This window comes from Lepisosteus oculatus, chromosome 3 (genome assembly GCF_040954835.1).
Source record: "Lepisosteus oculatus isolate fLepOcu1 chromosome 3, fLepOcu1.hap2, whole genome shotgun sequence".
Taxonomy (NCBI): Eukaryota; Metazoa; Chordata; class Actinopteri; order Semionotiformes; family Lepisosteidae; genus Lepisosteus; species Lepisosteus oculatus.
The window spans coordinates 26,216,619-26,240,050 of record NC_090698.1 but is presented as its reverse complement, the minus strand read 5'-3'; the positions used below and the strand labels follow the sequence as shown (position 1 = coordinate 26,240,050).

Genomic DNA, 23,432 nt, shown 5'->3' with positions numbered 1-23,432 from the left:
TTCCGTCAATAACTATTTCTATCTGTGGTACTTCCACATACTGAACCAAGTCTGCCTTTTCTGTTTGTAAGTTTGTTAATCTAAATGGGAAAGATGGTGGGTATTTTATCCTGAATACAATGTACCAGCTGTCAGGAACAACAGGTGAGATTCGTTTGGTAAGCGTTTGAGTTTTAAAATTGGAATGGATTATTATATCACGACTTGAAAAATGACTAATCTTCATAACATTGGCCTTTTGAATTCTAAAAATCAGAAAATGTTCACTCTCCGTCCCACTTTATGATATCAGGTGATTTACAGTGACTGCATATTCTTCAGAGACTAAACGACAGGTGAAATCGAAAATGACACAGGTAACTAACAGTATACCAATGAAATTCTTAGTACAGGTGTAAAAACATTAAGCACCATAAAAATACGAAAATAAAATGAATAAATCTGTTTTTATTTGAATATGGTCTCCAACTAGATACTCATCACATTTGTAACACCAATCCACAAACATTAAAATGTTACCTACTAACGAATTTGTATTACTCTTATAACGGCAATTATTTTTTACATTTTAACTAAGCTTTAGAACTGGTGAACGTGAGCATGTCCTCGATTTAGTAAATACTTTAGCTTCACGGAATAAAGGCAAACAGAACGAATGGCAAGGAGAAAACCCAATACGGTAAACATATCAGATTGTAACTTTTTTTGGCTATTTATAACATTACTCCAGCCTTAGTAACTCGGGTGTCTCACTTTTTAAAGCCCATAAGCAGCAATCTTTAGCTACGCAAAGCACGCTGCCCCAGCTGCGCCGTTTGCGGTAGTGTGTAAACACCAGCAGCTCTCTCGCTCCTCCTCTCCACCTCTCCTCCCCCAGTTCCCTCCACTCCCTCTCCCAAAGAGCCTGAATGATAAACTCCGGGACAGAAAATGGCGGCGGCGGGGAGCCGGACCTCGTCGTCGGGAATAGCAGAGTTAAATAACGGCAGTGGCGTCGGCAGTCCTTCTCAGGGCACCTCCAGCACGGCTGGTCTTCCGAGCAGCCTCGGGCCGGCGAAGAGCGGCTGCGGCGGGGAAAACCCTCAGTGGAGACGCAGGGAGCTGCGGAAAGTGAGGAGTGTAGATCTGGACAAGCCCGAGTCGCTGCTGCTGTCTCCCGAGACCGGGACTGCTCCGATATCGGCGCAGCTGCACTTCTTGTCGATTTCTACTCCCGGTGGGATCCAGGCGACCCTCCTGCAACCCAGCCAGCCGGCTCCGCAGAGCAACTCGCTGCACAGCCGCCCCGTGTCGGACAGCTCGGGTCACGCCGGCGGCTTGTGCGCTGCCGCCGCTCTGGAATTGCTGAGCATCTCCACTCGTGGGAGCTGCGGCAACCACAATGCAGACTGTGGTGCCACGGGGGCTTCACTGGACATGATCTCTTCACCACATAGGTAGGAGATTAAGCCTTACTCCCCTCCTCCTCCCCCCGGAGTCTCGAATTTAACGGGCTTTGCTTTTCGTGTTGTGGGTGTTGTGATCTGCTTTACGGGTGAGGTGGATGTTTGCCACGGCAGAAGTGCAAGAAGCGCTTCAACTTTTCCCGGCGGATGTGATTTCCGAAACTTTTGTGAGTGTCACCACATTGCAGCCTTTAAAGAAGAGTTGATTGTGTGAAAAGCGCCGGGAAGTGAATTGCGATCCGTTTAAATTCTTAGTGGGGGAACGTTAGGAAATTTACGGATTTTTTTGTGTTTTATATCTTGGAAATCGCAATCTCAAAGGCGCAGGCGGCGAAAGAGTTGGTCTCTTTTAGATTGGGAAATGCGCTTTCGGGATGCAATTAATTGTGGAAGAGACCCCGGGATTGAAACACCATTGCCTGGTTTTAAAAATAACCCCGTTTTCCTCTTGGTTTCTAATGTCAGAGCTCAAACTGAAATCTTCTGCCTAATGAAGCCACACGGATACCTAGATACCTCTCCCGCAGCTGAAAGTGGGAATTCAACATTTTACACCGAAGATCAACGAAACAGCGATTGTTTACTTTTAAGGTTAACGGTCCCACCAAACGTTTATTTTAATTATTTCTCAGGTTTGGCACGTCAACCTTTTCCTCGTTAGCCCAAAATACGTGCGTAATGGCTGTTTCCTAGCATTTCTTGAGTCCACGTCCGCATCCTGCTACCTCAGTGACAGAGGTCATGATCGCCTCTACGTTTGAAAATGTGTAACGTGTGGTTTCCAGCCTATCAGCTGGAGCTGTTGAAAGACATTGTTCCGGCTGTTTCTATAGCCAAGCCGGATTTTGTAGTACGTTTCAAGGTATACATGGGGTGTAAAGTCCTTTTTTATTAACATTCCGAGGAAAGTAACGTCTTCTGTTACTGAATCGATTAAATCAAGACGTGGAAATGCAAGATGAGCTATCGGTGATTTATGATGGCTTGCATGGGATTGATAGTAATGTGGTATATTCATACAGTTTAAAAGAGGTCCCGTCAGTGCTTTATTTGTAACTCTCCTCCTCCGGTCTTGCGCCTCAAGCCTGCAAGGTTTCGAGCACGTGAGCGGAGACGCCAGTTTCTGCTGGTGTGCAGCTGTGGGGAAACTCGCAGGAGCGCAGGGCTGTGATTGCCTTTGAGAGAGGGGGGAGAAAGAAGCCAGTTTCTTTTGAAATATGTAACTTTTTTATGTCGTGTAGAACAACAGTGGAGTTAAACAGTGGTACAGGGGGCACCAAGTAATTTCGGACTGCAGAGGTGTGCTAGATATATTTTAATTCTAATCGCTTATAAACGCAGTAGACGTGCATAGAGCGAAACATCTTTTTGTTTTGGTGGAGTTAAACTTTTCTTGCTGTGAAAGTTAAAAATTAATGGGGAAGTCCTTTACTCAGACGAATGAATCAATGTTATGGCGTGAGATGAAGCAGCGAAGCGGTTAGAATGAAGGACTGCGTTTTTGTTGTCAGTGCGGTGAAGGCTTTTTGTAAATCGGGGTGTAGAATTGGATAATATACGGTGAATACAATGCGTCAAGATAAAATGGTGAAAGAGCGGTATTCCAATGTGGTATATCACCTTTGCCTCTGAAAATGTACAACTGAAAACGCACGGGTCCAGTTTCTGCATAAATATAGTTCTAGTTTAGTGTATTGAATAGGGACAGATGGAAAGTGAGATAAAAAGCTACTTTACATATCTCGGGGCAGAACACACCAACCAGATACAAGATGTAGACATAAAAAACATATAAACACATCCCATGGTAAATAGAAATAACAGATGTAATTGCTCAACAATAATGGCATGTTAATAAATTATTAATATAATTTTAACTATTGCTGAATAGCAGAACAGTGAGTAAGCACTTAAAACTATCTGGCATAATGGTTCCCCTTCTGATTATAAGACTTTCTTTAGCCTCACAGGAAGATCATTAAGCTGGTAGAATTAAGTACAGAGCAGCATCCAGAAATGTTAGTTTTGCACAGATATGTTTTTTTGTTGGGAGTCTTTCACCATAATTACCTAAAGATTTTGCAGTTTTAAAGAGTGGATGGTTTAAGTACATGCTTTCTTTAAAATTCAGATAAGGTGGGTCGGAAACCATCTTTGTCAAAGTTTAGACCAGTCCTCCTGGAGCCATTTCCTGCAGTGGGAATGTACTGTATTGTGAACCGATACTATTGTTTTGAGCCAGGTTTCTTTGGGAATGTGGTTTCGTCTGTGTTTATAAGAGTCCTTTTTGAAGTTAAAAGTTCTCAAGAGTGTTTAGTGATAGAGATTTGACATGGGAACTTAATTTAAATGTGCCTTCAAGGCACAAACTCTTTCTTCCTATTTTTAAGACAATTTAAAAAGCAACCAGTATAGTAAATAACGCAGTTCCATGTTTTGTACATGTTCCACTTTGCCCATTTACATACAAAAGTGTCTGCTTTTATTCTAATTTTTATATAACTATGGCTAAAATATAACAGGTGATATTTTTCCCATTAACATTTCAAAAGTAAAAGGTTTCACTAGACATGCATGATACATTTTTCACTAACAACCATGCTTTGTGACATTTGGTTGAAACTATTGGGTTTAATGATCAAAAATTGTGTGTTTAATGAGTATTTTCATTACTGAAGCAGAAAGCATTTCTAATGCTTGTGCATGACAACTGGAATGTGATGTGTACCTTACTTATTAACAGTTTAATGTGCACATTTGCTTTTAAAGGTGCCTTAGTTGCATGGCCTGTAAAACTATTTTTTGAGGAAATTGAAGCCTAAAAAACCTTTTTGTAAAGTCTCTAAAGACTTGTTTACATGTGCAGTACAGTTTTATGTTCATGCGGTCTATGGGATCTGTAGGTAACTTCACTCAAAAGATATTTCCTTCTAAAAAATATGCTCCTTCGGGGGTTGCATTTTGGACTGTAAGTCCATTTGCAGTGTCTGAAATGAACACTAAAGTTGTTCTGTTGCTGCACATGTATGTCTAGATCTTCACACGTGTCATGTTGGTATGTTAATAAGACAGAAATTATGTGAAGGTTTTACAGAATGTGGATGAAAATATCTTCAGAAATCCACATTTTTTGGTCACCCACCCTAAGTTATTCTCTTATGCCATTCTGAGCTCCATTTACTCTGGCAGTAAGCAATAGATGACTCAGTGCTCTTTGTGGGGGTATTTCTCTGTTAGTTGGTGATGAGATATAGGTAAAGCTAGGTTCAGAATTAAAAATAGAGCGCCGTATTCAGCTGTGTTTCTTCTGTGGGTGTTTGTTGCTTTCCATGCTTTGTGACCTATAGGGTGTCATGTGATAGTCTACCCCTGCCCCCACTCTTCAGCCTGAAGTAAAGTCTGGTAGTAAACCCCTTGTCCAACTCTGCATGGTTAAAGTCATACGGTTGTCTGTTTTGCCTTACTGGGGCAAATGTTAAGGCAGCCACAGCCCTGTGGTGCCATTTCGCAGTTTTGTGTACACTTCCCCTTAGCACGCAGGCCTTTCAGGGCAGGTAGGCTAGAATACTCGTGCACTGTTTTGTCGGCCTCTTGAGAAATTCCTTGTTCTATAACAGCAGCGTGGGAAGGCTTATATAGCCAGCAGGGGTGCCCCTGAAACGCAGAACCTCATACCCTTTGCACAGGAAACCATCCCGGTTTATTTTGAAGATATACTGCTGCCAGGTGTCTGATCATTAACCGGAAAGATTCATTTATGAGCAGTGTTTTTAATCAGGGATCAGTTTTCTGCTCTAGCTTTGATAGGGTTAAGTGAATCTCGTATTAGGAAAAGGGTAATTGAGTATGAGTACAGTGAAGTAGCTTTTTATTTGGGAAGGTTCCCTTCCCAGTCTTCAGGGGCAGTTATAGAGCTAGGTCATGGTTTCCTCTGAGCTCTGTAACTATCTAGAGAGTTTGAGATGGGAAATTGTTTTTCAGGATGTCTGAAGGGGAACTTCAGAAATTTATTTTGTACATAACGTAAGCAGTAAATTAGGAGCAGTTGTAAACAAACATTTCATTATAGTGGTTTGAATCCCATTGTAATGAACTAGAAAGTAGTTAATGTTATTTTTTTTTTTAGTTTTGATACTGTTGTAAGCCGTGTGGTGTGACATTTGGTTTGGCAAACCCTTGTTTTTTTTAGTTTAAAAAAAATGTTATGTAGACCCTTGCTCAACAAGCCTTATATTTAAACGTGTTCCAGTGTTTGATGATGACTTTGGGAAAAGATGACTGTGGGTCTGAGTAAAATTAATATGTGAATTAATTGTTCATTGATTTTTATATCAGTTGTATTCAACTTTGGTAGATTTCCTAGGCCTATAATTTCCTTAATGTTTTCTCATTGGATTGGGAATTAAATTCATGATTATGATTAGAATTCTTGTTTAAATCTGAATGCTACACTTACAGGAACTTTGTGTGTAAAAGTGTGACTAGGAAGCATTTTTCACTTTTCATCTTAATTCCTTGATTTTTTTTTAATCTAAAAAAGGGAAATGTCTAACAAATTTTGGGGGACACATTTTAAAACCTGGCCTTTTTTAGAAAAGAATCTGAAGGTAGGCCTAATTTTGAATGCATGGGTTTGAACAATTAAATGTAAAAAATGCCAACGTTCAGAAATTTTACTTGTGCAAATGCAACCAATTTCAGATAATTTATCTGTTGCATGTCATTAAGCAATAATTTGTAATGTACTGTAGTAGCTAAAACTAAAAGCCTCTTTTTTATGAACTGCAGCCATTGCTTCAGGAATTGGGAGTTCTTTTCTGAGACAGGGAAGTGGTTATTACTGGCTTTGCCTTGGGCAATAGACTGTTCTTTAAAAATCTCTTCAGATCAGGGATTCTGGTGTATCCACTTTAGAAATGGGTTTTAAATCTGGTTGTGTAGTGCAGCTTTATGTTTTTCCCTAGCAATATTGTTACATTTAATATATTGTAATTTTTAAACAAAGTGGTTTTAAAGTTGCATTAAATCTAATAAAGACTTTTACAACTGAATTTGAATGTATAGGTTTATTTCAATATTTAAAGTTTCTTTGAAAAGTGGAAAAGAACTGTAGGGGAATTCCTTATGAAACTGAAGGTTCTTCAACTGGGGCTGTAAGAGAAAGATTAATTGCACTGTATTATCATCTTATCATATTACATAAAGTCTTCTATATCTGTGAAAGATGAACCAAATAGAATGAGAATAGAATGAAAAATCACAAGTATCAGAATAAGGAGACATTGTCTTATATTTTTAGCGTCTTATCGGCCTTGAGTTCAATTTGTTGTTTTTTTCCCACAAATTACGCTGCGCAAGGTTAAGTCTCCATCAGAATGTTTTGTATGTGCCACGCAGGAACTGTGCTCTCTTTTCCTGAAATTCTGAAGTCCGTTACACAAAGTCTTATTGTAAGTCACAGAATTTATTTTTGCTGCTTTTAAACTGTGAAGGTCATGCTTAAAACGCCCAAGTAGTAAACAAGCTGTTGCCATTTGTTTACTAAGTCCTCATTTTGCAATACTTTTCCATAAAGTCCGATGCAGGGCTGGGCTTTAAAATTAATAACCCCATTTCCTGTGCAGCAGGGGGCTGCAGAAATCCAGTTGTGCGCTGTGTCCTTTTTTCTAATCGGAGGCTCCACGAAGTCTGACGAAAGTCATCCCTTAACGGATTGTTGTGCTTTACGCTTGAATCGTCTGCGTTGTCCCTGCTCTTCTTCCCCTTTCTTGGTGCAGTTTTCCATCAGATGAATCGTGCTGCTGTTGCTGTCTTAACTGTGGGAGGACCTAGTGGCTCATGATAAGAGGATGGAGAGAAAATGCGATGGAGAGATAGATTTGTGTTGCAGACGCTCCTGAGTTTGGGATGTCTGCACTTACAGGAGCTAATTTGTTTAATTAAAAAGTTCTCTTATGTGGGCAAAGTAAAAAAAAAAAACCCAACATGAAACGTCTTTAATGAGACAGGACAACGGAAATGGGGAAATCCAGATGGTCAAATTGGTTTGATGAGGATGGCAACTAAGTACATATTTATTATTGCTTGATTAAAGCTGCCAAAACATCCGCCCTTGCATGTTTATTTGAACGAACCATGAAACTGATAAATCAGGTTATGTCAACATGCTGTGTTGAGAATTGACTTATGAGAAAGTTAGGAAGCACTGCATTTTTCTTTTTTTGTCTTAAAATGCACAGAGAATTAGTTCCTCCTCAAAGATAGGTGGTTTGACAAATTAATGTAAAGGAAAACAATCATTATTTGGTGTAACAGATAACAGTTGTTTCTATTGCAAGGCCCATGATGTGCTTTATACCAGTGACAGTCTTGTTTGTCAGGGTGCTGGTTTCTGGTTGCAGAGGGTACACTTGGTTAACCTTGAGCATGAGGGCAAACTTGGTTAAGTCAGGGCAGCAGTGTGGAGCATTGGTAAGTGTACTGGACTCATCTCTGAAAGGTTATGTGTTCAAATCCCAGGTGAGACACTGCACCTGAGGGCCTGTCAACATGGTATTTCACAGGAATTGTACCAGTTAAATACCCAGCTGAATAAATAAGTGCAAATGTAACTTGGTTTGGGTGAAAATGTCAGTTAAATAATATAACCTATAGCTCACCTGGTGCTTCAGGGCTCGGTTGTGTGTTGTAAACTGCCTGGGTGGCAGTAAAGTGTTGAGAAAAGTTTTCCTCTGGAAGAGGGAAAGCTGGAAACACCCATCTGAACCTGGGATGTCTCAGATAGGCGTTTCCTGCTTTCGGGATTACAGTTAATTTGTGTTATTTCCATCGGATGTGGCAGGAGTTCTGACATTCTGGTTTGTGCAGTGCAGTAGTTCGTTGGTTGTTTGTGATGATCCCATTCTTCCGTTTGAAAAGTCTTTGTGACCATGAGGCTGTCTTTGTTCTAAGACATCAATCCTCCTCTTCTTTGTACCCAGTTGATTATAATGTTAAAACACAAATTCTAAGTAATTATGGCCTTTAGTGCATTTTAGTTTTTCCAGTTGGTAACCAGACATTTTAACTTTAGGCAACCCTAAAGTTCTGACTTATTTCTTAACTTAATGCAGCACATAATTTATTGGGTATTTATGTAGGTGTTGCTACATTCACTTTTTCAATCATGTTGTCCTAAATCCTAAATATCCACAGCCTCTTGGTACTGCCACCCTACCACCCTTGAGCATTATTTCACCTATTTGTGCAGAAAAACACATAGTCATGGATTGTCAACATCTATTGCATCACATTTGGATTTTATATTTCTTTCTCTTGGGAATATTTCACTGAGCTTCTCCTTCAGAATTGTGTTCTGTGATGTTTTTTTTTACAGCTTAAAAGCTGTCAAAAGAAAGGCCCAATTAGAATCTTGAAATCATGCGTTTGTTTCTTTGCTGTCAGTCTTTATTCCTGCAATTTTGTGGGAGCAGCCAAAGGATCGGTATTAAAAATCGGAAGCCATTTCCCTTTTAAAATGTGAAGAGAGGAGGTGGAGGAAATTCAGCAGAAAAAAAAAAACTGTGCTTGTCAAGAAACAAGCCACCACTAGATCTGGAGAAGCAAAAACAAACGCTTCTGAAGATTCACTGATATCCCAGGGGTGTGGAGCTTTTTTTTCCTCTGGGAACTGGTGAGAGGATTTCAATGGTAGATCTGCTAGGTTCGGGTCTGTGACTCACTGTGCTGTGACCTTGCTGATTGTGCATTTCTACAGGTATGTGATGGGTGAAGTGAATTTTTTCAAATAAAAACCGTGCAGCTTTTATAAACCTTATGCCTGCGTAAGAAACCAAGTCAGTTTTTTTAATGAAATAATTCCTCTTTTTTTACTATAATTGTAACATGTTATTTTAAAGTTCTTACTGGTTTGAGGCATGTATGGTGGTGTCCATGTCTTTGTGAGATATATTGTATTTTAGTTAATTTTAAGAGTTCTGCATGCTTTGGTCTCAATGTGTGGTAACATAAAGCTATAGATTTTGTCCATTAAGTTGTATTTCAGTCCACATAAACCTTTTGTAATTATCTTATGCCAGTTGGATGGTTATGTACTGTTGTTAATTGTATTTGCAATATCTGGATTGCACACATCTTTATGATTTATATTCTCTTTATTTATCTTATTTAATATCTTTGTGTTTGTGAACCTCCTGTTTGGTCAAAGATAGGGATTGCTTGGTACTGCTCTATATATATCTGGTTGTATTGGATTGAAACTCTATTTAAAAATTTGAACTTCATGGTATAGAAGACAGCAGTATTCATGGGGTATTTGTGGTTTCAATTTGCTTTCACACTGCTTAATGGTTTATGACTACCTTTAAGCCTTGTTTAACAACAGCAACATCTACAGTGTATTTCAATTACTTAAACATTTTGAAGTCAGTCCCATTCAAAGCTTGGAAATGATGGGGCTCCTGTTTATATCTACTCAGAAAGTAGGTCTGCCTACTTAAAGGAATCCAAATAAATAAGTTAAACCGTGTCATTTTTCTGGAATGGGGCCTTTCATGAAAATAACCACCTCAATGGTACTGAACATGAAAATAAAGACGTGTATATATAAGGAGATACTAAAAAGGATATACTGTCTTGTCTGTAGCTAAGCTATATCTAACAAAACAAACCTGCCCTTCTTAGAACTGAATGGGTAATTTCCTTCCCATGTTAATCACATGAGTGAGGCAGCACTCCTGAAATGAAAGACATTAAGTGTTATTATTCCTAAGTGAGTGGCATTAACAAGGACATCTAAAGGTGGTGTTAGCAGACTGGAATATCAATATATTTACATGCCTGTATTTGTGAATAATCATTATGTCATTATTTAACTTGTTATATTTTCAGACTCATGATATCGGAAACCTTGTCATCTGAATAGGTTATATCTAGAAAATGTAAATCTCTTTACTAGCCTGTACATATTATCCCAGATTTTCTTGTCCAATGAAACAAATGCATCTAAAAACAAATCCCCATCATCTCTACTATAGTGAATGGATGGCTGATAATTTGTAGTTTGTCTTTTATATGAAGATAACTTCAGTTTGGAGCTTTTAGTAAAGAATGTGTGGTTTAGTTATTTGGCTTAAATATTAAAAGTACCTTGGCCCTGCATTATAAGACCAGGGTTTAGATGAAATGTGTGCACACAGAGTTTGAGTTATATATTAATGACACCTAATACCGTTAGATGCTGGAAAAGCTGAGCACCTTGATTTCAGTTGTTGAGCTGTGCTGTTAACGCTTTAGGTTTTTTAAAGAATGTAGACATCGATCTGCTTTGTGTTGATGGGTTGTTTTTTCCTTTTTTTATATCTCCTGAGTGGGTTTAATGGAGAGAGAAGTTTTGATCCGTGGTATGCTTATCTCTATCTTTATTCCCCTCCTTTCTGTGATATCATTTTTTCTAAACACTGAGCAGGATACACCCAGCCCTCCTTATTTGCGGGAGATGGAACGTTCCTGAACTGCAAGTGGATAACGAAAAATCGAATAACTGGGAAAGAGGTCTCCTATACCATATATATAGGATGACTGTACCTAATACACCATGCAAATCAGCATAAATGACAACAAAATAACATGACTGAAAATAAGTACTGGTACAGTTTCCATTCCTATAAATGAACATCAAGCACATAGTTTCACAGGTAACAAGTGGAGTAGTCTTCGTCGAAGGTGTGATGAAAGTTAAGGGAGAGGTGTGGTGTTTCATGTGGAGGAACACGTGAGTGCAAACTCTGAATTGAGCCTTCAAGACGGCCTGAGACGTTTCAGGCCTCTGAGAGTGTTCAAGAAAACTTTGAGAGTGCCTGTTGCACCAGGCTTGGCTTGACGCCGTGAGGACACAAACCATGGAGGAAGAAACTGCGGAATAGGAGGAAGGAATGGGTTTGGGATCTGTTTATAGTTACAGGCCTAATTTCGAGTCTCGGAAGAAAAGGTCTTATTGTAAGGGGAAAGATTGATTTGTAGTTGTTAGCACGAAACTGTTGAAACCTTGCAGAGAGAGAGTGCTCTTTCAATTAACGTATTTGTCAAGACATTTCAGCTGTTGAAATACAGGAGTGGCCTTTGTTGATAAATATTGTCCATCAATTTGTTTTTTGACTGTTTGTTTTGAGGCAACAGCATTACTATAAATTGCTATAGTTAACAAAGATTAACAGTACTAGTAAAAAGCTAGAAGGTCAGAAACCCATGTTAAATCATTTATATAATTCTTATATTGCCTCCTGGCAATTTTAATTAATTCAGTAACGTTACATAATTTGAAAGAAATTATGTTGCTGTAAATTCCACAGGAAAATTAAGTCACAGCTTTCAAACTTTGTATCCATCACACCAGAATATGGCTTATTTGGAGTTTGTTGTTGATGATTATGCATGCAGTAGCATCTTGAAAAAAGTAGTGAATGTGTGTTAAGTTTCAATCCTGTAAATGACTGTCAGTCTTGGTATAACTGTACTGTTGGAGATGAAGTCATCATGTCTCTCAATAGAAACAGATTAGTAGACGGATCAAGAACGTACTGAAATACTGCCAGTTATGTTATTTATTTCTCTTCAGATCAGTGATTTGTGTATTTGTTGTGTGTGGCAAATAATATTACTTATTTAATTACTTAAACAATGGAGAAATATCCAGAATTGCAAATTTTGAATTTTGGTGAGTGACATAAATCAAACTGGTTAGCTGCTTGTTTGATTGTTTGGAGGTCTGGAGAATTAACCACCGCACTGCAATGCTGAGAGAAATGTGTGTTGGGTGAGTGTGAAATGTGACACTTAAGCTTTCAGTATCGGGACTTGAAATGGATCCTTGGGTGTAGGCAAGGTGGTGTGAGGTGCTTCTCTGTAATCAGCTGAACTGTGATTAATCGCACTACGGGAAATGGGAGGGAAAGAATTTAACAAAGTGTCTTACTTTTATGTTATCTAACTCTTCAGTAATGCACCAGATCATTCTTCATAATAACTAATAAGACTTATCTGGTACCAGGTATGTTATGGTCAACTTGTGTTACATGTCAGTTAAGCTGGGTTGTTTCTTGTTTGCCTATTTCTTGCAGTCAAAGAACAAGTATAAACTTGCCTTAAAACAATGTAGAACAATGTAACTGAAGCAATTCAATCCCTATGAGAGCAATGTTAACTTTCAAAAGATTTAAGACGTTTGTTTTTACTTTTCATTATTTTAGTTCAGTCTATAAAAATGTAAGGAAAAAAAACTGGGCCCGTTTTAAACAACGAGTAAGCAAAAGTTATTTTTAGATTTTTGCGCAAAAGTTATTTTTGCTTTGGGAAAGATCAGCAAGATAGGTGCCCTAAATACACTTCTGACCTTATGTCTCCAATAGGTTCATAATAAAGTTGTTTTCAGTTAATACACCAGAGGGGTATAGCAGCTTTTCTTCTGTAAAAATAATCTGCACTGTCCTATATTCAGTTGTTTGAGGTCATCTCAAGGAACATCATTCTTTACTTATCAGACTCTACATACTCTGCATGAATCCTTGCATTGCTGTTACTAATTTTTAAGCGCAATTTTCTCCAAAAGGTGTTTTAATGCTTGGATTTCATTTTGCTACTGTTTTCATAAATCCCCTTCCCCATTAATACCAACTTTTTTTTCTGGGGGGGATAAGAAATTCAAATAAGCACATAAAAGTGGTTAACATTTTTAAACAGAAATGTAGTATAAGCTGAATCCTTTCAATCTTTATTAGATCAGTAGACTTAAGAGCTCTTAAATTTAACATTCCAGTGTGTGATTGTCCAGCTTTGTGCTGCAACAACACTAAAGATCCTTGGCAGCAACTGTGACTTCAGTAATGAAATTCTATACAATCCCTCAGGTGAAACCTGCCCAAACAGTGTAGGCACTGTCCTCTGTTTCTCCTTTTCTTTTGTTTGTCTCCTCTGTTTTTTGTTTCTTTGTAGCTGCTGTTCTGAAATCAAACAGTTGTTGAAGGACCAACTCCTGAATTTTGAAAAGGTGATTGGTTTTGTCAGGTTGTGATTGTTTAGTTTCTGAATCTGAATTAGGGTTTCGCTGTCCTCAGCACTGAATCCGTTATTGCAGTTAATTCCGAAGGAATGGTTCCTTCCTCCGCCAGCAGCCATATCACTCTGCAACTCACAACTGGCAACCAACTGGCTGTCCTTCGGATGAGACGTAAAACCGAGGTCCTGACTCTCTTTGGTCATTAAAAATCCCAGGGCGCTTCTCGAAAAGAGTAGGGGTGTAACCCCGGCATCCTGGCCAAATTTCCCATTGGCCCATAGCAATCATGGCCTCCTAATAATCCCTACTATGAATTGGCTTCATTACTCTGATCTCTTCCCCACTGATAGCTGGTGTGTGGTGAGTGTACTGGTGTACTATGGCTGCTGTCGCATCATCCAGGTGGATGCTGCACATTGGTGGTGGAGGGGAGTCCCCACTACCTGTAAAGCGCTTTGAGTGGAGTGTCCAGAAAAGCGCTATATAAGTGTGAACAATTATTAATTATTATTAGACAATTGTTTGACATGTATAAATATTAGAAAAGCGCAAAGGAAGAAGGTTGGGGTTGTTTTGACCTTTTGAGGTAATGGGCATTAAACAGGTTTTCGTTTTCCTTTGTAGTTTGTATTAGGTAAGTCTGCCCTTACCTCCCTTATGTTTCATGCCTGAATTGTTTCTATGCAGTATTAGAAATGAAATAATGTGCTTCAGCATTGCATAGAATAGTTTAGATTGAGACCAAAGGCATATCAGCCAAGAAAATATCGTATTGTACAACCACCCGTTTGAGAAAAAAATTAAAGGTTAAAAAATTAGCTGTTAATACTGTATCTGATATAATAAGTAAGGCTTTTCCTTAGTGCTTTTAAATTTAATGGCATCCAACTTTGTTCATATTCCTTGTTTAATTGGTGGAAGTGCTAATAAATCTAGCTGAAAAATCTAGCTTTAAAAATGTGATGCATAACATTAAGCTTTCCTCCAGATTATTTTGATTATTTTGTGTATTTAATTATTCCTGTGGTGAAAGAAGACATTATCTCGTTATTTCAAAGGGTTGTCTCTTTTAACCAACAGTACATTTCTAATGCTGAATTGAAGTTTTCTTTAAAGTGGTACAGCAATCTTTAAGTCAGTTATTTTTCTTTAGTTTTGCAGCTTTTGAAACTTGCTCTCTTTTACCATTCTCCATGCAAAGATTTACCTCAAACAAAATTGAAGCTTTGTTTTTTTTTTGGCTCAGAGTTGTCTTTCCTAAGGACTCATGGTTTTTAGTTTTTGCAGATTTCATCATGTCAGGACCCAGTGGTAATGCAAGAGGCAGATTTCTTTTTGTCACGCAGACTATAGCAGTGACTGCTGAGATTGAAAAAGATAATACAGTTGTTTAAAATATTTAGGATGCTGCCAGAATGTCTTGCAGTTCATGAGCCAAGTGGACTGGGGCAGCCTGAGATGCATTCGATTCTAACAGTCCTGTACCAAACTTCCATAGACACTCCTTAAAGCTCACTGGGAGAAAAGTCAAGGAGAAACTGGCCCTTTTCACAGTGGAATTTTCCAGTATAGGCACTGAAATAAGCTCATAGGTTGAAGCACTGGGAAAAGGTGTTTCACAGTATAAGGAAGTGATTGTACCACAGTGCTGAGTCTAGGATGGTTTCTTCAGGAGCTTGCAGTGGTCACCGTGCTGCAGAGGATGTCTGTACACAAGGTTGAGGAGGGGATAGGCTTGCAGTTTTGCATTAACCAAAAGAACTGAAGAGCAGGTGCTGGTGTTAATCACGCTGGGAGTGATAAGGCTTGAGTGGGTACAGTGGATAATATGCAACTCAGTGCTACGCTGAACAGAAGTGTGTTGTTGTCTCTGCTACATGCTGTGGGGGATGAGATTACGTTTGTACGGTTTTTCCAGCCGAGATTGTATTGTAGGACTAGTTCGGTTATCATAATTAATATGATTTCTGGCCTATTTGTGGATAAATATCATAGCTTTTAATTAATTTCACAGCATCTTTCTCCTAAGTGTGTTGCTAAGCTTGTGCTGCCTGCACTCTTGCCCTGACAAATCTTTAAATGTCTGATGGTGGAGTCTTGTGTCTAAATCAACCTGCTGCTTACTACTGTAAGTAGTACTGCTGGTGCTGGTATTCTAATCAAGCCTGATACCATATTTTCATAGTTTTTACTTTTGTTTTAACTCCTGTACTGTTTCAGATCCACTCTTTAGTGATCTGTAAACATTACTTATCTTACTGTAATACACAGGTCTTAATTCTAACCATCAGTTGGTGCTCCTTTATTTCACAACATTGTTTTCCTAGCTTATGTGCCTTTGATAAAAGTTTTGAAGCTGGTGTGCAGAGCAGCTAAGCACAGTGCAAAAAATGAGATCTATTTTGTTCAAGAGTACAGAGCTAATTAAAAATAGCTATAAGACCAAAGCATTCACTTAAGGGTTTGCATTTGTGTAATTTATTTTTAAACGGGTGTATGTTTACACTGAGCTAAGATGACCCAGGGAAGTTTCAGAAATGTTGGAGACCACAGTTGACTGAGTTACTTTTAGAAAGTAATCCACTACAGTTACTCTAATATGTAACAGATTACTTTTTAGAAATAGCAAGAAGTATTGGGGACAAGTCATCTTTTATTGTTCTGTGTAGTGTGTATAGCTGAATGCATTACTTGTAACTGTAATGGATTACTTTTAAAAAAGTACTTTCCTCAGTGCTGTTCATAGTATTATTCATTTCTGGCTATACATTGAATACATAGTAAACTGAGATGTCACAAAAAAAATGATATGTTGATGGGACAGAAATGATTCAAGGATATACACGTGAATACGGAATATGATTAAGGAGTACAGCTGATTTAAATTAAATATAGCCATATTTGCACATAGAATGTGTAGAAAGATCACATTGAAAGAATTAGAAGTGTTAATTATTGGGGATTTCCTAAATTATTTTTACATTCCTGATCTCTTAAATGTATCAACGTGTTTGTTGTCCTGCTGCATTTGGAGGTAACTGGGAGCATATCGCATTTAAATTTTCCCACTTCAGCATTGTGGCTGTAATTCTGCTACATTAAAATAATACCAAGTGATGGATTTAAGTTACCTTTGAATAGGTACAATGTCTATCACACCACTGTGCAATTTTGCCGTGTAGTGCACCAAATTAAACTTAAAACATCTGTGACTGTATTATTTGCAGTTGTTTCATTGGCTATTATGTTGAGATACAATCAATCAGCATATGCAGTTTCTACACAGGATAAGTATACATTCTGAATCCATATTTCACAGTATGGCAGACCACTAAAATTCATGGCAGTTTGAGCTATTATTTAATTTAGGCTTTAAAAATAATTACTAATTTTTAATCACTGTTTTATTTTAAAACATTAACAAATACAGTCATTATGAGACTTTTTTTCAAAATAATTTCTTATTGCCTTATCCCCCTACATTCTGGTAAGGAATGTCTTAGTGTCCCAAAATCTGAGTATTCAAAAAAAATGAAAACTGCATGCCATTATTTATAATGAATTTCTAGTAACATTGCATTCACATTCTTCGTTTCACAAGTACACAATGATTTAAAGCCTCAGTCGTTATTATTAGGAGATTGTAGTTTAGTTCTGATTAAAACTGAATTTACAGGCTTCTTTACCTTTCTATGTTGCTCTTGTGGAGTAGCAACTGTACAGTGCAGACCAGTATATTTTAATGGAAAGCAGTAAATCAATTTTGAAAAGTAAATACAGACAAGTACAGCGAAACATTCTCAATTGTGTTGTAAAAGAAAGATTAAAATAGCAGAAGCACTTATATGATTAAAAAAAGTGCCCTTTAATAACTGCTCTACATTTTTTTAGGCATTATATCAATATGCATTTCTCAGTATCCCACATCTAGTGAATTCCACCTCTTCATTAGGTATTCAGTCAATTAAGCTGATTGAGAACAGTCTCCTTTCCAGGACCTAATTTTACAGCAGGGCATTTACTCCGATCAGTAACGAGTGAAGTGCTGTGTTTAAGTGTACGAGCAGCCTCCAGCTGAGGTTTTAACCGAAGACCCCTCTGGTCCAAAGTTCAGAGCCTTCACCGCTATACCAAGCTGCTGTCCCAAAATAAGCTATGAAGAAGCAGGTGTTCAAACAACATGGCTAGTTAGCTGGGTGTTAGAACAGTGTTTCTTAATTTTTTAGATGTACAGCCCAACTTTAAAAGAATCCAGTTGTCTTTAACCTTCAGAGACCCATTGTGTGTAACAGCTGTTGGGCTGATATGAAACCATGGACTTCAGAGCAGGTAGCTGCTGCTTGAGTATTTTGGCACTATAAAAACAATGTTACAAAGTATGTATAGACGTGCCCTGAAGACAAAGTTCTCCTTTTCTCATGATATTCTGTTTAACTTTATATGACAGTGCTGACTTGATTGCTCAGAATAAGAGTCCATCCAGGACATGAGATACTGCTTAACCGTGAGCGGCACTGTTTATGGACCTTTCACCTAGACATTTAAGTGAGTGCTGATATTTCTGGGATGTTTTTTTTTTAGAAAAATCACAAAGCTCTCAGTGTTCATTTCTCTTTTCACTAGAAAGGTAAAATACAAATTAAAGTATAATTGGGATTGTAAGTGGATAATATATAATGAGCAGTTGCTAAGAGCTAGTGGAGCTGGAGGCATTTCAAAATCTTTGGTTGCTAGGCAGTTGGAGAAAGAAATGTGCTCCAGTTGAGTTCTTCACACAGAGGTCAAAAGTCGCCTTCTTTGTCACTCAGCACTCTCCATTTAGTAGGGGAAAAGCTGAAGGCTGTTATGACATTTAGTTTATGATTTAAGGGGTGGAATTTGCACTGCATTAAGAGCTTTCATTGTTTCCAGAAAACACCCAATATTTAATAATTTGTACACTTTTCTGTGTGATGATTATATGAATGCATATAGGCCTAGGCCTAGAATAAACAGACTTGGAGATACGAGTACTTTTCACCAGCTTTTAGAAACTGTGTTTTTTTTTAAACTCTTAAAGTAATAGAGAACATAATTTCTGTGTTACTGTGCACTAAAGGGGTATTTTTCAAACGTATCTAACCATAATTTCAAAAGTTTCTCTAAATAGTAATGAGTAGCATCAAAACGGGGAAAAGAGATCCTTGTTTTGTGGCAAACATTTCCTTTGTGTTTAATATTTTTATTCAGAACAGTTAATATATTTTCAGTTTTTCGTAGACCTTTTTATGTTTTTTGAGAGGTAGGCTAAAAATAACCCGTGGGAGGAGTCCCAGTGTCTGAGGTTAGAGGAAGGGGCAGCGTGTTTTGTCTCGTTAGCTAGGCTGGGCCTCCTTCAGTCAGCAAAGCCCTGTGCTATGCCATTGCTCATCACTGGCCATCCCCAACAAAGGCCCGGATATTTCTCTACCCCCTAAATGTGGGCGGCAGGCGTGAGAGCCATTTTTTTCAGCCTCTGTTTAGTTAGCAGAAGAACAGGGCAAGCTCCAGATTACATGTGAAAAGTCAACAAGGGGGACCATCAGATTATCAGTTTAAACAATGTTTCTTGTGGAGTCTTTTGTCATACAAGCATAGAAAAAATAGTATGAAAAATACTCTGAGTAAACAGTTCACACATTCCGATTACCTTTCCCCCCTTTTGTGTTCCTGTAAGGAAAAAAAACGTTTAACTTTTAGGTTAATATTTGGTCTAATTGCTTCAACTAAATTATTTGCCCTAATGGGATTGTATTGTACTGAGAACATTTTTGACTCATCCAATATCATTTACAGCTTCTGTAAAGCTGAAAATGAAGGAGGTGTTAGGGGGAAAATGTCTGCTTTCTGAATGTAAGGTGAAGCAACCCTAAGCTTGTTAAATTATATATCAGTACCTGTTAATGGGCCAGGGTTCACCTTTTATATAAATAAACAGTAGGCTTGATATTTTGGTTAGCTGGATTTATGTAAATTGCAGTACTCAATGTGTGCAAAGCAGACTTTCTGAATAAACTTAAGAAGAAAACGATATGACCCGCAGTCCCTCTGTCACATTGGAGAGGTCTGACCAGGATACCTGATTCATACCGATCGTGTTGCCGTTTGTCCAGTCAGACTACATTACTGCGGTTTCCCTGGGCAGTTAGTAACAGAAAAAATAAGTGGCTTCTGTAATTTGACAGATGGATTTTGCAAGAGCTTTGATTCCATTATTTCTCAGCAAGGGCTGTGCTGTTCTTCTATTGTGTAAAGTTGGATGGGTGACCAGACAGCTCCAGAGACAATGCCTACTACTGCTGCAGGGTTGGGGTGAGATTGTAAGGGGTACCTTATTCTCATTTATGTTTCTGCATTTGGGAGTCCTACGTGCAGTAGGTCGCTGCATCAGCATACAAAGGCTACAAAGGATACTGAAAGGAAAAGAAAAGAGACACAATGTTTCAGCTGTGGAGGCTTCTTTGGGTCAAAACACTTCATCTCTTTCTTTTTCCTTCAGCATGGAATAAACCTTAACCTGTTCCAGTGCTGTCATGTGGTCAACTCAAGGGACGTATCACTGAAACGGTCACAGCCTGCCCCAGAAGTACCTCTTGCTGTCCATCACCCTGGCATTAAGTATAGGTCTGCAGGCAGCAGGCTGCAGTGGATTTCAGCAGGTCGGAAGATATGGAACTTTTCAGACCACCGATAAATAATTATTCAAATACCGATTCTCAGTTTGACAGATTATTTTGTACTAAACTGTGGCCTTTTCTTTGTCTTTAGTCTTTCTCCATGGACATCAATTCACCTATTTCACTAACATCTATGTTAACATACATTACAACATTTTATTAATTTTACACACTTCTTAATTTCTCAGCTCGATAAGCTATTCCGTAAAATATGTGCAAAATAGTCTTGTGTTTTCTATCTTAATGTCATGGAATAAAGCTTAAAATGGGTTCATGGTTATAATAGCTCCCGCAAATGTAGTGCAGCATTTTTCATTTTTTCTGATCTAACAAAAGAGGCAGATCTTAGTGACCGAGACCGATGGGAAAAATACTCCCAGGTCGCTGAAAGATTTCTGCAAAATTTCTTTGAAATCCTAAAAAATGCTTTTTTACCCACCATGTCCTTGCCAAGTGTTGTTTTCTTGTGTTTAATTTCTTGTTTTGTTTCTGAGGTTCACAAGAACCCTACTTTCCAAATTGTGTATTCTGTTTCCAGATATTTTCTTTTTTCTGTTTTTGAATTCCTTTAGATTTCTTTCTTTCCTTATTATACCTTATGGGTTTAGGATTATGCTAATTTTGTGTGATACCAGTAAAATAGTAATCTTAAAGTAAGTAAGATTAATAATGGAGTCTCTGACCTGCCGCATTTAAAAAAAAAAGTTTTGTTAAACATTCAAATGTTCAAGCATGGAGTTATTTCTTCTCTAGGACAGTGCTCTCTAGAATAGTCTGGGAAGTCTTATTTCTGTTCTTTGAATGAAAAACAGTTGCTACATATAACCAAGTACTAAATTCTTTCTTTGTCTTCTGTTTGTAGTGCAGGCTTTGTTTTTAAAACTGAGGTTTAATAATTGCAGACAGAAGAAGTACAATAATGAAAGGCTCCGAACTCTTTAGAAATGATGTTGGACTGCTTTTTTTTTGGATCACGAAGCAGCATTAGGAGAGATTAAAGATCATCACAGCTTCCTGCCAAAGCTGTCTCGGAAAAGAGGAAGTGCATATAGCAGAACAAAGGCGCGCTGTCTCATTTCTTACTGGACAGCACTGTAAATGCTAACGTTAAATTGTTGTTGCAGTGTCATGTTGAGTAGGTCCCCTTATAGTGTTCTAGCAAGGAACAATACCAAACAATGTAAATCATGAAAGACTGTTGTTTGTGTCCTGGTGTTATTAGCTACAGTATATTCCCTTTTGGAGAGCACTGAAATGTTTATTTTACCGAGCCTATCTCAACAGTGGGATCATCTGGGCAGCTGGTTTGGACACTGTTTATTCTACAGCCCCTGGGATCATTTTTCTGTAGTTGTTTTTTTTGTGTGCTTTGAGTTTAATTTGGTCTTGAAAGACCTTGTTTTCTTAAGCAATGTTTGATGAGTATACTCTGGCTGCACAGACTGCTTTAAACCCCTCTTCAGTTGTTGTTAAACGTAGCAGTACATACGCTTTCTAAATGGCTCCCTGAGTTTGCAGTGGACAGAGAAAATGAAAATGCTTTTGAAGCAGTACCTTGTTGAGCTACTAGACTAGTTGTGTTTGCACCACACACTAGGAAGTGAAATCTGCAGTTGAAAAGAACAGTGATTGTTACTCCATGTGATGGGTAACAGACATATAAGGAGATGCTGTTTCTAAGCAGACCAAGGGCCATGTACAGGCATGTCCCACATAAAGTTAATGTAAAAAAACCTGAAGGGATTTAAATTTATACCAACATGGACACCTGCAGTTTTATGTACTTGTGGAGCCTCTTTTCAACCTCATAACTTTGAAATATTTCCGATCTAATAACTTACATTATCCACTCTTTACGCCTTTTGTTTATTTTATCAATGATTTTCATTCATTTGTTTTTCTTTATTTGTAAAAATGTGTTCTGCTTTACAGAGGTCATTTGGTCATATGGTAGAGAGATTAGTTAGGGTTTGAAAGGAAATTAATTTCAATTTCTAATGTCTCCTAATTCCTTAAGTTATCAAAAGTGAAAACTATAGTTCTTGATAATGACACTTTGGGCGCAGTTGAAACATCTCGGGATAGGCTTGTTGCAGGTTACATTCAGGAACAAGGGGGCCGGTTCCATTTCCTGTGGGGAAATCATTCTGTGAGATCCCAAGGAAGTGCTGTTTATAATTATAATCTAGTTGCTTTTGTAACTATGTTTGTATTTAATCATAGTTAAGATCCAAAAGAGGCTAAATACGTGTAGTAGTCAGCCTTAATTTGCTCCATTAACTCAGTTATGAACACTTATTAAAAGCCTTATGGAAATCCAAATATGCCACATCACAGCTCTGAGCTCTGAGCTGTGAGCTGTATCCCTCACTACTGTACATTCCCCAGACCTACCTTTCTAAGCCAGTGTCGATATCCCTGTCTGATATCCTAAATCTTAATTGTTTCTGATTTATCCCTGCACATTTATAATTTAAGGGCTTAGAAAGCCTTTATCTAGAACAGAGAAATTGTCGGGTCCAACTGATGTTTTACAACAGTCTCAACTTCACTGGAACTGGATTTCACGTGGGGGCTCATCTCCCCCAGAATCTGGATTTCAGATCTCGTGCCAAGGTTTTTTTGCTGTATAAAGGTTTCGGAGGAAACAAGACATTATAATGTAGACATCAGCTGGCTATAAAAACAGGCCGGTTTTGTTAATTTTAACCTAAGTAGCATTTGTTTAATCGGGGACTTGAGTCATGGGGTTTCTCCTCCAAGTTTATTTTTCGGCTGAAAGATGCATACTGCCAGCACGTGATTGTCTGCTCTGGCCCACTTTTGTGCTGTGCTCGAGCTGCGTCTTAGGCACTTGTGACTTGCGAAGGCTGGGATACCCGGTGGGTGTTGTCACTACAAGTGGCGGTGGAGGAGGGGGTTGGGCACTCCGAAAATCACTTTGAGGAAGAGAACCGTCCTGGGTAGCTGAGGGGTCACTTGTGGGAAAGCAACAGCTAAGGAGTGGAGTGCCGGAAGAGTGAGAGGGTATTTTTTCGGTTTTGAGGATTGTCTCCTGCGACATGCAGGAGGGGTGCCATGCCTTTTCTGCACGTTGCCCGCGGCCTGCAAGCAGAGTGCCTTTCCCCCCTGTCGGCTCACATCAGCGAAGAGGGGGATGATGTGACCACTGAGGGCACTGTCAAATGACATTTTTGCTCTCCGGCGGGCGGCGATATCTGCAGTTTTCACTCCAGTAAG

General features: G+C 38.5%; 1 protein-coding gene across 3 annotated transcripts in view; it reads left to right on the top strand.

Moving 5' to 3' along the window:
* The first annotated feature begins 780 nt into the window (after nucleotides 1-780).
* The window catches only part of map3k1 (mitogen-activated protein kinase kinase kinase 1, E3 ubiquitin protein ligase), a 58,006-nt gene continuing 35,354 nt past the window's right edge, over nucleotides 781-23,432 (top strand). Inside the window, exon 1 of one of the 3 annotated variants that reach the window (XM_006627038.3) lies at nucleotides 781-1,436. In XM_006627038.3, the coding sequence (XP_006627101.2) occupies nucleotides 931-1,436 (506 nt within the window). In that variant the 5' untranslated portion in view covers nucleotides 781-930. Of the gene's footprint in view, nucleotides 1,437-1,505; nucleotides 1,613-23,111; nucleotides 23,428-23,432 lie in introns of those variants that run through there. The other 2 variants (XM_015337801.2, XM_015337780.2) reach the window with 2 other exon arrangements.